Raw genomic sequence first — 15,536 nt, 5'->3', positions numbered from 1 at the left:
TAGTTAATTACCATTGGGGTTATTAATTCGGTCTAGCTGTTATCCTTTATATATAGAGTGATGAGATATGAGAATTGAGAAAGTTAGTAATTATTTCCTCATAATTGTAAGCAATACAAACCGAAAGTGATCAATATATAGTTAATTACCATTGGGGTTAATTAGTTCTAGCTGTTATCCTTTATATATAGAGTGATGAGATCCCCTTTTCCCCATTTCATTTAGAAAAAAAAAAAATGATGAGATCTCATGGTCATGGCCAACATTTGTACACGTATGAAAACCTCTGTGGTTGATATTTTAAGTTATCATAAGGTTCACAAAAACTATAAAAAGTAAAATTAAAAAAAAAAAAAAACCTCCAAGAAAAATTAATTTCCTATTCAGCAATAAAGGTCCACCCTTGCTTACGTGGGAGATCTGGAACCAAAAATGCTAGAAATGATTGAATTGCTACTACAAATAGGTAGGCCATTTAACTTTAAAGTCGTCTGTTTTATGCAACAATTAAAGGCCCACACCTTTCACCCCCCCCCCCCAAAAGCTTCTTTACGTGGGAGATGAAGAACTGAAAATGCCTGAGATGTTCATATATATGAATAGATATATACGTAGGCCATTTTCCTTTAAATATTTTGTTGCTCTTCTCAGGAGCAGATCCAAATGCACCCATTGATATGTCTCCCAGAAATCGAAAATACACTCTAATTAAGTAGTTGATCGAGTTGACATTTAAGTACCTTTACATGCATGTGGCTGCAGAGCATCCACTGCAACTGGACCAGCCACAGTCATATTTATATGCAAGGGCAATGATTGCACATATGCCATCAATGTAAGCAAATCATCGATTTGATTTTGATCACTGATGGGATGCACCAGATTTTTATAATTATTTGTGGTCCAGAGAATATTTTTTTTTGTTTTTATTTCAATTCATTAGAGCCTTATAAAAAAATAATTCCCACATTGAATCATGAACCCAAGATTTAATTGACTGATCCCGGCAATATTGTTCTTCTTTTCTTGGTTAAAAGCTACAGCAATTAAGCAGATGTGACCAACTATAACCAGTAGCACATTTTAGTTATTGATTGTATTTAAGACTTTGGTGCAATGCTTATCCGAGAGGTTACCGTGCACAATAATTAATGAATAATATAGAATCAAAAAGAGAGAGAATCGATACACAGATTTACATGGTTCGGCAATTTGCCTACGTCCACATAGAGGGGACTGTAATTTTATTCTTAATGATTCAGAGTTACATCATACATATATATAAAAAAAAAAATCTTAAACCCTACTTGGACAGACTTATTAAAAAAATTCTCAAAATACTCTAATTTTTTTTATTTTTTTTTTCAAGGGCTACGGTCACTTCAGACCAACATGCATGTTGCTCCACCACTGTCTATAGGATTGCCGAATTAATGCCTGTGTAGCTTTGTAAATTTCTTTTGCAGGTTGAGATATTTTGACGAGCAATAAATGTAACCAAGAAAAGATTGTCTAGATATATAGTTGAGCAACCAAGATATTTTTCTCTACTGCCATTTTTTTTTTTTTTTTTTTTTCTGATGCTTTTGTTTTTCCACCACGAGATTTTTGGTCTATATATATTAATGGAGATCGAGCTTGATAGTTATTTTCAGGTAAGAGAAATCTTCGCCAATGTGTTTCAATTAATGGATGTTCTTACCGGTTTAAATTACAGATCTTTCTGGCCTTTCTTCTAACTTGGGTAAGAGTTACAAGAGCTTGTTGAGATTTAATGAAGGGTTTCTTCCTATTAGATACTTAATTGGGGATTTTCACTACAAGTATCTTCTAATTAAGGAAGGTTTCTTCTAGTTAAGGAAGGTCGACTGCATAATTGCTGTGGTGAAGCAATAATGTCACTAAAAGTAGTCGCAGTTGTGCGGTCGAGAAAAGTTATTGGTGAACACTTTGTTGCTACACCACACACACACACACACACACACACACACACACACACATATATATATATATATATATATATATACTTTTATTACCCGCTCCACTCTCATAGGACATCTGTGTAGACCCCCTTGCCTAACGATGTGAGAATTCGTGTATCCATCGATTTGAATACTGGGTTTTAGTGTTTGCCAATGGTCAAGGTAGGTACTGTACCAGACCCTTCCTCAATCCAAAAAAAAAAAAAAATCCTTTCACCTCAAAATTAATTCCAATATTCCTATTTTTTATACCACATTACTCAATTTTTTTTAATTATTATTTAAATAAAAAAATCATTACAAAACAAAATTTTTACATTTTTTCATATAAAATATATTTTTTCACTTTTTCCCACAAAACCTTTTCACTAAAACCAATCAAACATATATTCCTAAAAAAAGTGCTACAATACCAGCCCTAATACAGTACCAGCCCAGACCATTGGCAAACACTGCCATTAATTAAGAACCCGAGTTCAAAATCAAAAAAGGCCCCAACAAGTTTCAAGAAGGATATAAGAGTACTACTAAACCCCAAGTACACTTCACTTACCAAACTTGTACTAGTAATATCATGTTTCACCCACCATACTACACTTCAAATAAATGCTATATATATTAGAAAAATAGAAAAATAGAAAAATGCTAGGCTTATAAATAAATTTTACAAAAAAACTCTTACAACAAGATGTGACACAATATGATTGAATTTTTCAAAAGTTGAATTTATCTCATTTTCAATTTTATTGTGTCACGTCATGTTGTAAGAGTTTTGTTTTATAAAGTTTGTTCATAAGCTTAGCATTCCTCTTAAAATATATATATATACCTTCTCTTGTAATACACAATCAATTAAGTTAAATAATAAGATGAAGAATTATGTACGTATGTCAAAACATCATCTTTATACATGGCTAAAGTAAATACATGGAGCCTATATATTCCTTTCTGATGGCCAATATATGTATATATCAAAAGGAGGCTAGCTAGCTAGCTGATGCACTATTAATGGTGATCATTCACTCACTTCAAATGAACATACAAAAGTAGATTCCTATATATGGAGAAGTGATAAGAGCATGAAGTGCAATTAAGGAACTTCCCTTTCCCCTTTCCCTTTCCCTTTCCCATATGTTCATAAGGGACTCACGTCTCTTGAGCTAGATTATGTGCCCTCACATGAGGCTTTTATATATATATATATATATGCCTAATTACCCTTTTACCTTTTTTCACCTTTTTAATTAACGCGAATCACAAGAGCCACAAAAAACACCTGCCAAAAGAACAGAAGCTATTAAGCCACGTGGATATAAAATATCCAACTTGTGTTTACAGCTATGTTCAAAAAATAATAAATAAACCCTAGGTTAAAAACTCAGAAGGTACAGCAAGGCGTTAGCGTTGAATGAAAAGCGAGCCAAAAGGTAGCGGGCGAGCGAGCCGATTTGTAAGCCATGAATGACAAGCACGTGAACTCGTGAAGCAAGTGGAACCGCCCATAGGCTTCCTTGCTTTCATGAAACTGGGGTCGGGAAGCGACACGTGTAGTGTGTACTAAGTAAAGGCGATGACTCTGGCACCTGCAATCAACATGTTGACCAATTGGGAACTTGGGTGGACTTAGAGCATCCTCATCAAACTCTTTAAATTTTTTTTAAATTGTCCTCATGGATAGCTCAATCGGCTGTGTATCACGCCTTATAAAGAGAAAGTCACTAGTTTGAATCCTCCATCTTTCTTCTCTTGTGTCAGTTGTGTGGGCATGTCAAAAAAAAAAAAAAAAATCTCTAAATTTAACTTTGAAAATATACTTTTTTATTTATTTATTTATTTATTATATTTAACTAGCCATGCACTTTTTAAAATTACCAAATATTAAACTCTCTAAATGTTTCTCTACTTTAACTAAATATTATTTTTTATTAATAAAAGTAATTGCCATGAAACTCACTCACTTTGATTCCATGTGAGAGATTTACCAAATTGCCACCCTAAACAACTAAAATAATATTAAAAAAATAAATAACTTTTGCTTTTGGTGTCTTTATATTTGGAGATGAGTTAAAGCAAATGTTAAATTTAATTTCGGATAAAGAGTTTGATAATTGATTTTTTTGTGGATTTTATTAAAATTTTAGAGAAATGTTAAATATAAAGAGTTCGACGGGGATGCTCTTATTAACTAAATATCACCCCCCCCCCCCCTTTTTTGTCGTCGTTGTGAGTCAAAGTATCACCTTTTTGGCGATCATTTCCCCTCCCCCTCAACATTATTTATCCTTCATTTTTTTCAAATAAATCATCAAAATGAATCCCAAATGGGATCTCTCATCACATTATTTATCCAATTTTTTTAGTAATTTAATCAAATAATTAGTATAGATTCCAATATGAGGGTACAACCCACATCCGGCTGGTTTGTTTGACAAAACTTTCTAGTAAGTGACTTTTGCTTTTTGATTGTGATATGACATAAAAATAAAAATAATTTTGATTGTTTTTATTTTTGTTTTCTCAGTTACCTTAAAAAAAAAAAAAAAAAAAAAACATTGCCAAACAAGCCCGTCGGTGCTTTTCTCTCTCAACTAGCTCCTAGCATCTTGGAGAGGCAAAACATGACAAATGTAGTCGGTCATTAGACTTCCTTGGTTAGCTTGACTTTCAGCTCCCTATTTTTATATTCATTGATTAGTTAATTAATTTATCTTTCAAAGCTTGATTTCCAACTCTTCAAATTATTTCGCTGGTCAAATTATGATCCACTTGGTCCCATTTGCCTACTAATCTACAATCTTTAATTCACCCACGAATGGGAATTTGATTTTGCTTGATTATATTGTCAAATCATCTTTTCCCATTTCCTGCAAAAGGTTAAACAAACATCTAAGAAAGACATCAAATAAAACAAAACTTGGTCATGACTAATGTATAAGATAAGCTAGAAAGTAATCTTTAGAGGTCCAATTATGATTCACTTGGCCCCTTATGTCCACTAATTTGTCATTTATTTGTTGTTGGCCCCTAAATGGGTATTTTATTTCTTTCTTACCTTCATTTTTTTTCTTTCCAATTCCTAAATGATGTAAAACAAGCAAGTAAGAAGGCCAATTTCAACCAAATCCGGCTTCTAATTACAACTGGACACACCTAGAGATCGGTTCCTTTAATTTACTTTTGATATATTAGAAAGAAGAAAAAAAATGTTAGACCTACAATTGGTCCACAACTCTTACAATTTCCTGACTTGGCCCCTTATGCCAACTAGTTTGTCATTTATTTGTTTGTTGACCCCTAAATGGGCATTTCATTTCTTTCTTACCTTTTTCTTTTTTTTTTTTTCAATTCCTAGATGATGTAAAACAAGCAATAAAGAAGGTTAATTTCAACCAAATCCGGCTTGTAATTACAACTGGACACACCTAGAGATCAGTTCATTTAATTTCCTTTTGACATATTAGAAAGAAAAAGAAAATGTTAGACCTACAATTGGTCCATCAGACCTACAATTGGTCCACAACTCTTACAATTTCCTGACTTGGCCCCCTACGTCCACTAGTTTGTCATTTATTTGTTTGTTGGCCTCTGTTCATTTCTTTCTTACCTTTATATATATATATATATATTCCAATTCCTAAATGGTGTAAAACAAGCAATAAAGAAGAGGTCAATTTCAACCAAATCCGGCTTCTAATTACAAGTCGCACACCTAGAGATCAGTTCGTTTAATTTCCTTCCTTTTGACATATTAGAAAGAAGAAAAAAATGTTAGACCTACAACTGGTCCACAACTCTTATAATTTCCTGACTTGGCCCCTTATGTCCACTAGTTAGTTTGTCATTTATTTGTTTGTTGACCCCTAAATGGGCATTTCATTTCTTTCTTACCTTCTTTTTTTTTTTTCTTCCAATTCCTAAATGATGTAAAACAAGCAATTAAGAAGGTTAATTTCAACCAAATCCAGCTTTTAATCCAACTCGACACACCTAGAGATCAGTTCGTTTAATTTCCTTTTAACATATTAGAAAAAAAAAAAAATGTTTGACCTACAATTGGTCTACAACTCTTACAATTTTTTGACACCTTGTAAAAGAGTAGTAAACCAATTATATGCGTAGCATTATTCTATTAGAAATCCATGCCGATAATTCAGTTCACCTCTTGATTCAATCAAAAGGAAAGTGTGAATTTAGATTTCTTGCTTAGCATTTTTTTTTTCTTTCAAAAAAACAAAAAATCCTGTTTGTTCCATTTTCTAAACGTGGTAAGAATCTAAAAGAACTTTTTTTTTTTTTTTTTTGACATGTCCGCACAAGAGGGAAATGAGGATTCGAACTAGTGACTTTCGTTTCATTAGGCGTAATTCCAACCGATTGAACTACCTCTTGAGGACCTAAAAGAACTTTTAGTTTCTATGATCATGTCTTGTTCACTTGCTAAAAAGAAAAGATCATGTATCATCCAAGACAAATGTACAGTACTCGTCCCCACAAGCCCATGATTGAGACATAGCTAATTTCTCATTTGTCATGGCACTACACTCGAACAAAGCTATATATATATATATATATATATATATATATATATACACACACGGATGAATGACAAATCTTATCCGGCATCATTTTTTTTAAAATTGGGTTAAAGGAATCTACTCGAACTTAATTAGTCTATAAATTTGTTACATATCTTAAGCATGTGAGAATTAATCACATAATTTTTTTAATAAAATTATTAAAAAGTATATGTTTCTCACGTGCGGAATTGGAAGAAATTTCTCCGAAGAAATTTTTATCTGGTAAAATTTGTCTTATTAGCAAAAAACAATGAACCAAGTTGCATCTCTTTCCTGTGTGCCTATTTGAATTGGATGTGGGATGTAGGGATTGTTTAGGGCCCTTATGACAGTTCATAATTTAACTTGTCAACTTAATTAATCAGTGGCTGATTTGTCACCGTTTATACACGAAGTATCATAAAAATTTCATGAAAGTTGTAGCAAAAATTACGGTGTCCAAAACATTTTCCATTGAAATTATATTGACCAAATTGCCTCTACTACCCAATTTATTATTTAAAACATATACATTCTATCACTATTAATGATGGATTGAGATTTGAGATCTCCTACAATTCTCTTTAAATTTGAGATTATCAAATTCATAAATTTCAGTCATTCATCTCATTTAAGCGTCTAAAATAAGTCATGTTTTAGAATTTAATGAGGAGAGTACCGTCATTCATTAAATGAGGAAATTACCCTTATTCATCTCATTAAATTTTCAAACATGTCTTATTTTAGACGTTTAAATGAGATAGATAATTCAAATTTATGAATTTGAGAATCTCAAATTAAAAAAAAAAAAAAAAAAAAAAAAAAAATAGGAGATCTCAATCCATTAAATATTAATGATTGTTTTTCTAGTAGCTTCTTAACAAGGGAGCTTTAAATGCAATACCATATATGAGTTATGACTGCCAAACTGAAAATAATAATAATAAAAATAAAAAATAAAAAAATCCTTTGGGTTGGACGGTATGGGTCAAAGCAAAAAGTTAAGAGAGTTTGGTGTAGCAAATCAATGAGTACTTGAACCACTGGGGTCAAGGCATACAGTATGAAAGTTGTAAGCTTGTGTTTGAATTGAAGCGACCCTTTTGTTGTATGATTGGGGGATTGAAATCATATAGCCAAACATCCAACATTATTGCACCTTAAATAACTAAGGATACCCCATTCAAACCATAAAAGGAATTAGTGTATTAAAGCTTGTGGGTTCTACAAGTGATTTTGATAAGGATAAGGTTATGATTAGTTAGGATAATAGGAATTAGTGTATTAAGGCTTGTCCGTTCCACAAGTGATTTTGATAGGGATAAGGTTATGATTAGTTAGGATAATAGTTGAATAGGAATGCAATTCCAATTTATTATGATTAGATTATTTAAATTAGTATTATTTCATTTAATATTAAGATTATGTTATTAGAGCATTCCCAATGGAAGAGCCATATTTTTATGTAAAATGGCTCTTCAAAACTCACTTTTATCTAGTTTAGCTAAGCCATTTTTAAGTGTCTACACATCCGATTAGCTATATTTCTAAAAAATAGGTGGGAAAAGATTTGGGAAAAAGATAAAGCAGGAGAGAGAAACACTAAAAAATAAAATGGCTCCCTTAAAAAGTGCTGCTACATTTAACTTTTTTTTTAGCTCTTCTAATCAAATATCTATTTTACATATATTTTTGGTTCATCCAATGTGGGAGGTTTTTTAAACATTTGAAGAGCTATTCTAGATAAAAGTAACATTTAGCTCTTCCATTGGGAATGCTCTTAGAATTGGAGTTTATTTGAATTTAAATATTATAATTTTAGATGTTATAACTTTAAGCTTTATCTACTTGTATTTCTATTTAAAGATCATTTGGTTATTAATGAAAATCACTTGATTCACTTGGTTTGTCTTTATGGTTTGTATCCGGCCCCAATTGGACTCACTTGGTTTGTCTCTAGCCCTAATTAGAGTTCATTATCAATACCATTTCCATTCGCATTTCCACATTCATCCATTTCATCATAAAGTACCTATCAGATTTAGAGCAATTTATTTGAGAAAGAAGGGGGGAGAAGAAGGCCTCCCTCCCATCATGGTGTCCATTAAGGACAGAAGGTGTAGATATATTTTAGGGAAAAATGATTCGGAGGCTTTTGAGGCATGCTTTTTTAATCAAATCATTCTATAATTAAGGTTTTCAGTTTTTTAATCAAACCATTTTGACAAATTACTCTTGATAAAACATCTTGTGTTTACTGTTTTACAGGATACATTGCATTAAAACAAGGGTCACTTCAGCAACTGCTTGTGGGGCTGATAAGATTAATTTGGATCAAACAGAAAAAGTTCAACTCAAAGTGGTATGAACTCTGGACTCCTGTTCAGTCTCTTTCCAGTACAATTAGCTTACTGGTATGAACTAATTATTCTTCAACTTTCATGATCAATTCATGGCAGCTTTCAATTTTATAGATTTGGTTGTCAAAAGGACTCACAGTTGGGACCATCGTGAACATTGCAGATGAAGAAATGTTCTTTATCATGTGATATCCAAAATACACAAATAATGTAAAAAATTTTGGTGCTTTTGCCTGCAAGACTAACAAGTTTTGTACATTTTGCTTATAGAAGGTGATAAATTGGTCAGGAAAAAGGACCAACTTGTGGATTTTGCCTAAGAGTCTATGCTGGAGGTAATCTCTTATAAAAGGACATAAATAGAGCCTACGTGAACTCCAATTATTGATGCTCTAATCCCATCTTGTCTATGCATACAAGTCTATGCTGCTAGCCTGCTATTATGAACTTGTTCTTTATCTTCAAGTTTGGTCCATAGTAGCCCCACTCCCATATTAATTTTTTTTGACAAAAACCAATTGTTAGATGTTGACGATGAGTTGGTTCGAAAATGTAGCTATACATGTGATCCATGTTGTATCCGAAGAAGATAAAGGGTGAGCTTTATGCTATATTGTTTACATTTTCATGCGAATTAATTAAGAGAAATTATTGGTGTCAATATTTTGCCCATATTTTTTTCATATTCTACTACAAATTCAATAGATCAACCATTAGAGTTGTGGAGTACACATCTAATGGTTGATTTGTAAGATGATATGAGAAAAATATAGGCAAAATATTGATACCAATCATTTCTCATTAATTAATACTAATATTTCTGTTCATTTTATACATGCTAGCAATTTATACAGTAAATGTGAGTTAAATGTGTGAAAACCTCTCTGAGGCCTACCTACTCCCAACAAGTGGGTGAGCTGTTCGAAATCTGCTTAAACAAGTAAGTCTTATAGAGACTCTCATTTTTGCTATCAAAATTGCTAGCAATTCACGTAGAAAAATTATTGGACATCTCTATCCAAAGACAATATATAATTAGATCTTCGCAAAGCATTGACAAGAACGATATGGTTGTCAAATGACCCATGTTGTACCTATGCCAAAAAATACTTTGAGAGACAAAAGAGTTTTGCATGCCACGAGACATGTTATATACAAATGGTTAGGTTAAAAAAATTCCTATATGGTGTTAGTTTTAAGAGTGACGATTCATATTTGTGCGTCAAATTCAAATTATATATATATATATAACTCGACTCATTTAATGAACGAATTAGAACCATACTATGTCAAAATTCATAAATGTCAGGTAGAGTTTAAGTCATGTCAAGATATAGTCATAAAATTATATAAGTTAATCAAAACCCGACTTATTTAATTAAATGAGTCCAACTCCCCAACCTTAACTCGCTAATTTCATATTGAGTTTTGATACTCATGTCAAAAATTGACAGTCTTAGTGTCAACGGAGGATCTTAATGTTTATTTCTTTGTTTCTTTCTTTTTCTTTTAAATCCGTTGGTTCATGCGCACATTTTACTTGCAATCTGAAAATTATGATGGGAAAACATATAACCAAAAAGAGAATTAATACAATAAATAGTCACTCTGATGTAGCATTTTCCTTCCTAATCCACTTCTCGACTGGCTTTCTTGAATTCCAATGTCTCTGCTTCCTCATGCCAGAGGTCCTGAGCTCACTAGTGCTTGGTCTACTTATGGAACCAACAGAATGTGTTCCCAAGGTGACTGCAGGATCCCTTCCTTGTTGCTCACCAGATTCTCTGGTCGACACTGTGCTAGGCGATGCCGCTGACTGTTTCACTTGCTTTCTTGGATTCCATGCTCTGTGCTTCCTCATGCCGGTGCGCCTTTGCACGCCAGTGTTCAAGAGAGTTGAGGAACCACTAGAATGCGCTTCCGGGGTACCCGTGGCTTCTATTTGTGGTTGCTCAGGCGATTCTTTGGCGGAAGTACTGGCAGCAGAATCTGTTTGCAGGAGAAACATACCAGGCACAACAACTAGATTTTTTTTAGGCTCAATTAAGCCATTGTTTTCTTGCTGTAGCCTCAATATAGCCTCAAATTTTTCTCTTCTAACATCCTCAGAATCAGACTCAAGGAGCTTCTGATTGTCATCTACTTCAATTTCATCAAAATTCTGGAATCAACGAAAAAAGTTTGTAAATTCCCCGGCACTTGATACAACTGAACAAGTAATTATTGAACATAGGAATGAAAAAGACTATAATCCAACAAATACTACTATAGACAAGTTTACAACGCGGAACTTAGATTATAACAAGTTATTGCCAAAGTATCAAGTTTACTCAAGGACATTAACCCAACCCCAGGCTTTCAAATAGCAGAATCTGCATTAAAGAACCAAAAGATAATATCATGGATTTAAGACCTCTTACCCTTTTTTTGTCTTTCATACTAACTAATGACAGTATGCCAATGATTTCTTTTCTACAGTTAAAGAACCAAGAAAAGTTCCAAATCTTAAGTGCCTAAAAGAATTAAGGTCTTACTCAAATAATCTTATGAATGCTATAACCTTTTTTTTAATAAGAAAATAAATTTCATGCATGGTAAGGTTTGGACCGTTGACTTCACCCTACCCCTTTTTTATAGGGTACGGAGAAGCCATTTGATCCAAAAACCACTGGCCTTTATACCATAACTTAAAACTGATGGAGTCAAGTTGATTATATCTATAAGATTACAGTACACAAGCCCGCTGCTGCTTAGTCCCACGTTAATTGGGCACATCATCTCTTTTTCTTTTTTTTTTGTGTGAATTTTGAATCCATCAAGAATGTCTATCATGTAAATCAGTGGCATACTGTAAACCACAAATAAAATTATAAAATGACGAGTGAGATGGCATACCAATTGAGAAGAATGAGAAGCAACCAAGTCAAGTACATGCTCAAAATCCTTGGCAAGAAAAACCTTGCGGCAGACTGGGCAGGTTCCCATGCTCTCTTCCATTGCTCCATGCGTGTCTAACAGCAAATATCAATTACTAATGAGAAATCAACAGCACGGCAGAAAATTAGAACAAGAAGAAAGAAAATGGTAGGCCCTGTTGGTGAGATTAAGTTTTTGGTCATAACATCATCATTGAGACATGCAAGACAAGGGTGTTCCCAACAAATTATTTTGTTGCACAACATGAATCAAAACACTGCAAAGTGCTCTATTATGTTCACAGTTTGTGCCATCCAAAATAAAATGAAAGCATAATGATAGAACAGTGCATCAGCCATCATCCACAAAAAGATCTGCTACCCATCAATCTGACCCAATTTTTTACCGGCTTTGTTTTCCATGGTACTGATAGGACGTATAGTTGCACTAGATGAATCACTAACACTTGTTTCCTTTTCCGTTTGGAGCCAATGCCACCACCTAATAATGCATTCACTGCCATAATTCAAAATAAATGCTCAAGAAAATTAGCTACAAAATGTGTCTAATATGTGTGAGAGAGAGAGAGAGAGAGAAGGCAGGACTACCTGTGAAAACAATGAAAACAAGACATTAACTTCATAAATGGCAAAGTTTTATTCTGTTCATCCTCTGGAAGCAAAGGATACAAACACAATGGACAATCACCGTCAGGATGATTCATAACAGTGAGCTTCTCCACCGCTTCCTATAAATCAATTCATCATATCAGCGATTTTGCAAATATATATCCTAATCTAATTCAAATACATAAATCAAATTCTTGGATTTACAGTTGAACGTCAGATCCCTTTAAAACTTTTGAACTATATATTCAGGCATGAAATATATTCAATTAACATCTGCAACTAAAATCAAAAGAATTGGAGAAACAATTCCCTAAGAATATCTTTCCCACCACTATGACAAAAAGCATCTGCAATTTGCACTACCAGCCATACACAACCTACATATACCAAGACAAGAAAAAGACTACGACCAAATAACAATGCTAAGGAAAAGAACAAACAGTACTACTGCAAGGCTAATTTTCTTGATTCCTATATCATCTCATACAACATCTTAGTGATATGGGTGGCTTTTGTCAGTTTGTGCATGGAAACAAATCGAAGCCATTCTTTAGAACATACTCTTCAATTGTCACAATTATAAGAAAATGGAACAAATCACAAGTTCAGACAATCCTGAACAATTTTGGCTAGGTGTTTAGAGTAGTTACCTCGCAAAGTGCTACAAGCATCAAATAAGACGAGAGTTCACACGCTTTGTCTTGTATACAAGTTATCAAATCTTTTTGCCTTCGGTCATCAAGACCATTGGAATCTAGTAGATTAATATGAGGTGGCTCCTTTGGATACTACCAGAAGATATAGAAAGAGTTAGTGCAGATGTTGATAAGATCACGTGATAACTTGCTAGAGTAAAGTGACTCATGCATATGAATTTTAAAAAAGATTGGACAATAACTTACTATCACAATAATTTCAAATCAAGCAATCACGGTTGAAAAGATATTTATGAATTGCAATATACTAAAAGCAGCTGGATGCACTAGACCATGCTCCTGACCCCAATTAATAGTATATTATCATTTTTCTTAATCACTAAACAATATCCTCTGTTTTCAAAAATCATTATACTGGCAAAACAGGTAGCCTATTTTGTAATCCCAAAAGAATATTAATAACATTAAAATTAAGTAGATGACCTCAACATATATACTCACAATCTACACCAATCATGAAGCAACCAAATAACCAAACATATGCTAATCATTACGGAAAAAATATATATGCTATGATATACCTGGGAACCTGCTCGTATGACAATAACTGCCTCCACAAACTACAAAGAGAAAAAGTACAAACAAATTAGAGGCGGACTAAAGCAAAACCAACTTCACCCGTAACCATTAAAGAAAGAAATTGCAACATTGCAGTATATAATTTACACCATTATCTAAACATTAAATCTTCTAGTACTAATTGTAAGACATAGTATCATACTTTACATTAGGTTTCAAAATCCACGAATAAAACGCAGACACAAGTGAATTTCAGAAAAACACAAGAGATGAACTGTCTAAATTAAAAATTCACATATTCTCTCTCTCATCTAAGCTCCTAAACTAATAGGTTGTTTTAGTAGTCAAAACAACAGACTAGAATATCAGCATGTGGCATATACTAATTAGTAAGGTATACATTAGTACAATGACAGAATTCCGATCATTTCAAATCACACAGAGTATAAAGCAACAAATTCAAATCTCACACTTCATGCTGCTAATGACTCTGGATCTCGTCGAATTCAAACAATTTAAGAAAAACTAATCATAATCAGCTATCAATGCCGAGAATCCGCAAATATCCATCTCAAGGAAAAGTAGCTGACAGAATCCTCAACCGAGCCGGTGTTACGAGTAATCTTAAAACACAAATTAAGTAATCAAAGATTCAAAAACAAGAAGTTTGAGACTTTTCCTTGATACAACTTCTTGACTTAATAAAGGTGTATCATTTATTAATTCAAGAATCAAAGAATAAGATATGACATAGAGATTCGACAGTTCTTCTCCTGTCTCTCTTATTTCACTTTACCTCGTTTTCTCGGCAACCAAACATAAGCTAAGAAGTAAAAAGTAAAGGAACCTGTTGGGACGTGACATCGGCGGTGCGAGGCTTGATGTGAACGTGGAGGTGTGGAGGGTAGGAATCGATTACCACGCAATCGTCTCCGTACACTGCTTGCACAGCTTCTACTTCTGCCTCGATTTCCGCTTCATCGGCGGTGGCCATTGTCCTCTCAGCCACAGCAAGCGCGAGCGAGAGAGGCGTTTTTGGATTTTGAGAAACAAGACGATATTTATATTTGTTGACGTGTTAATATATTCTTTTGCTACGTTGATGGCTGGTTAGAGGACTGCGTTGCGCATCTTCTTGTCTAATAACCGGCGGCGGTTTATAATTCTTAATTGCATAACCGCTTTTATACAAAATAAAAAATCTCTGACTTTTATTTTTCAAATGTTATTTCCTCTTTTTTATTTTTTTTTTTATAAACAAAATGTTATTTTTCAACGTAATCTTAAATACGGTAAAAGTAAAAATAGAAATCGACCTCTTTGTTGTTTTTTTGTCATCTTTTTGATATTTTCTTTAACATCATTAAAAAAAAAAATGATGTTTTTGAAAGATAGCTCAATCAGCTAGAGATCATGTTTCATGAAGCGGTTGTTAGTAGTTTGAATCCTCTCTCTCTCCCTCCAGTGTGGACATGTAAAAAAATAAAAAATAAAAACAAAATGATTGAGATTAGAAATTTAGAAGGGATGAGATGAGGTGGTGGATGAGGATTGAACTATAATGTATAAGAAGATGGCATGCCTTGAAGATTTTACAATGGTGGTTTCTTTTTTATGGTCTTTTTATTTTAGAGTAAAGTGCACATGTTCACTTAAATTATTACCAAATTGCAATATTCTTCAAACTTTTAAAAATTGTAATTGACCACTCAAATTACCTAATCCATCACTTAGCCTTGTTTATTGGAACTTATTGTTAAATTAGATGGAAAATGAGGAATGTGTGATACACATCACTCAAAATAACAATAATACCCGCGCATTAGATAAGAATTTTTTTAAAAAAAAAATACAAACA

The 15,536-nt window shown here is 33.2% G+C and overlaps 1 protein-coding gene across 1 annotated transcript; it reads right to left on the bottom strand.

The window, feature by feature from the left end:
• Positions 1 to 10,432: 10,432 nt before the first annotated feature.
• On the bottom strand, positions 10,433 to 14,731 carry LOC132188679 (RWD domain-containing protein). Its single transcript, XM_059603204.2, has 7 exons — positions 14,526 to 14,731; positions 13,681 to 13,719; positions 13,094 to 13,231; positions 12,423 to 12,562; positions 12,221 to 12,330; positions 11,794 to 11,909; positions 10,433 to 11,059 (listed from the first exon to the last, which is right to left on the bottom strand). The coding sequence occupies exons 1-7, from the start codon at positions 14,670 to 14,672 to the stop codon at positions 10,502 to 10,504; spliced, it is 1,248 nt and encodes a 415-aa protein (XP_059459187.2). The 5' UTR covers positions 14,673 to 14,731; the 3' UTR covers positions 10,433 to 10,501.
• Positions 14,732 to 15,536: the final 805 nt, after the last annotated feature.

This window comes from Corylus avellana, chromosome 2, assembly GCF_965113065.1.
Source record: "Corylus avellana chromosome 2, dhCorAvel1.hap1.2, whole genome shotgun sequence".
Lineage (NCBI taxonomy): Eukaryota > Viridiplantae > Streptophyta > Magnoliopsida > Fagales > Betulaceae > Corylus > Corylus avellana.
Note: the sequence above shows the minus strand (reverse complement) of the source record. Positions and strands in the feature narration are given on the sequence as shown.

What these genes read in the sequence shown, in the direction of transcription:
- LOC132188679 (XM_059603204.2), bottom strand. Translation starts at nt 14,672, where the DNA reads ATGGCCACCGCCGATGAAGCGGAAATCGAGGCAGAAGTAGAAGCTGTG. An exon ending in TGCTTGTAGCACTTTGCGAG is followed by an intron (nt 12,563 to 13,093) that starts GTAACTACTCTA and finishes ATTGATTTATAG; the next exon opens with GAAGCGGTGGAGAAGCTCAC. An exon ending in TACCATGGAAAACAAAGCCG is followed by an intron (nt 11,910 to 12,220) that starts GTAAAAAATTGG and finishes ATTTGCTGTTAG; the next exon opens with ACACGCATGGAGCAATGGAA.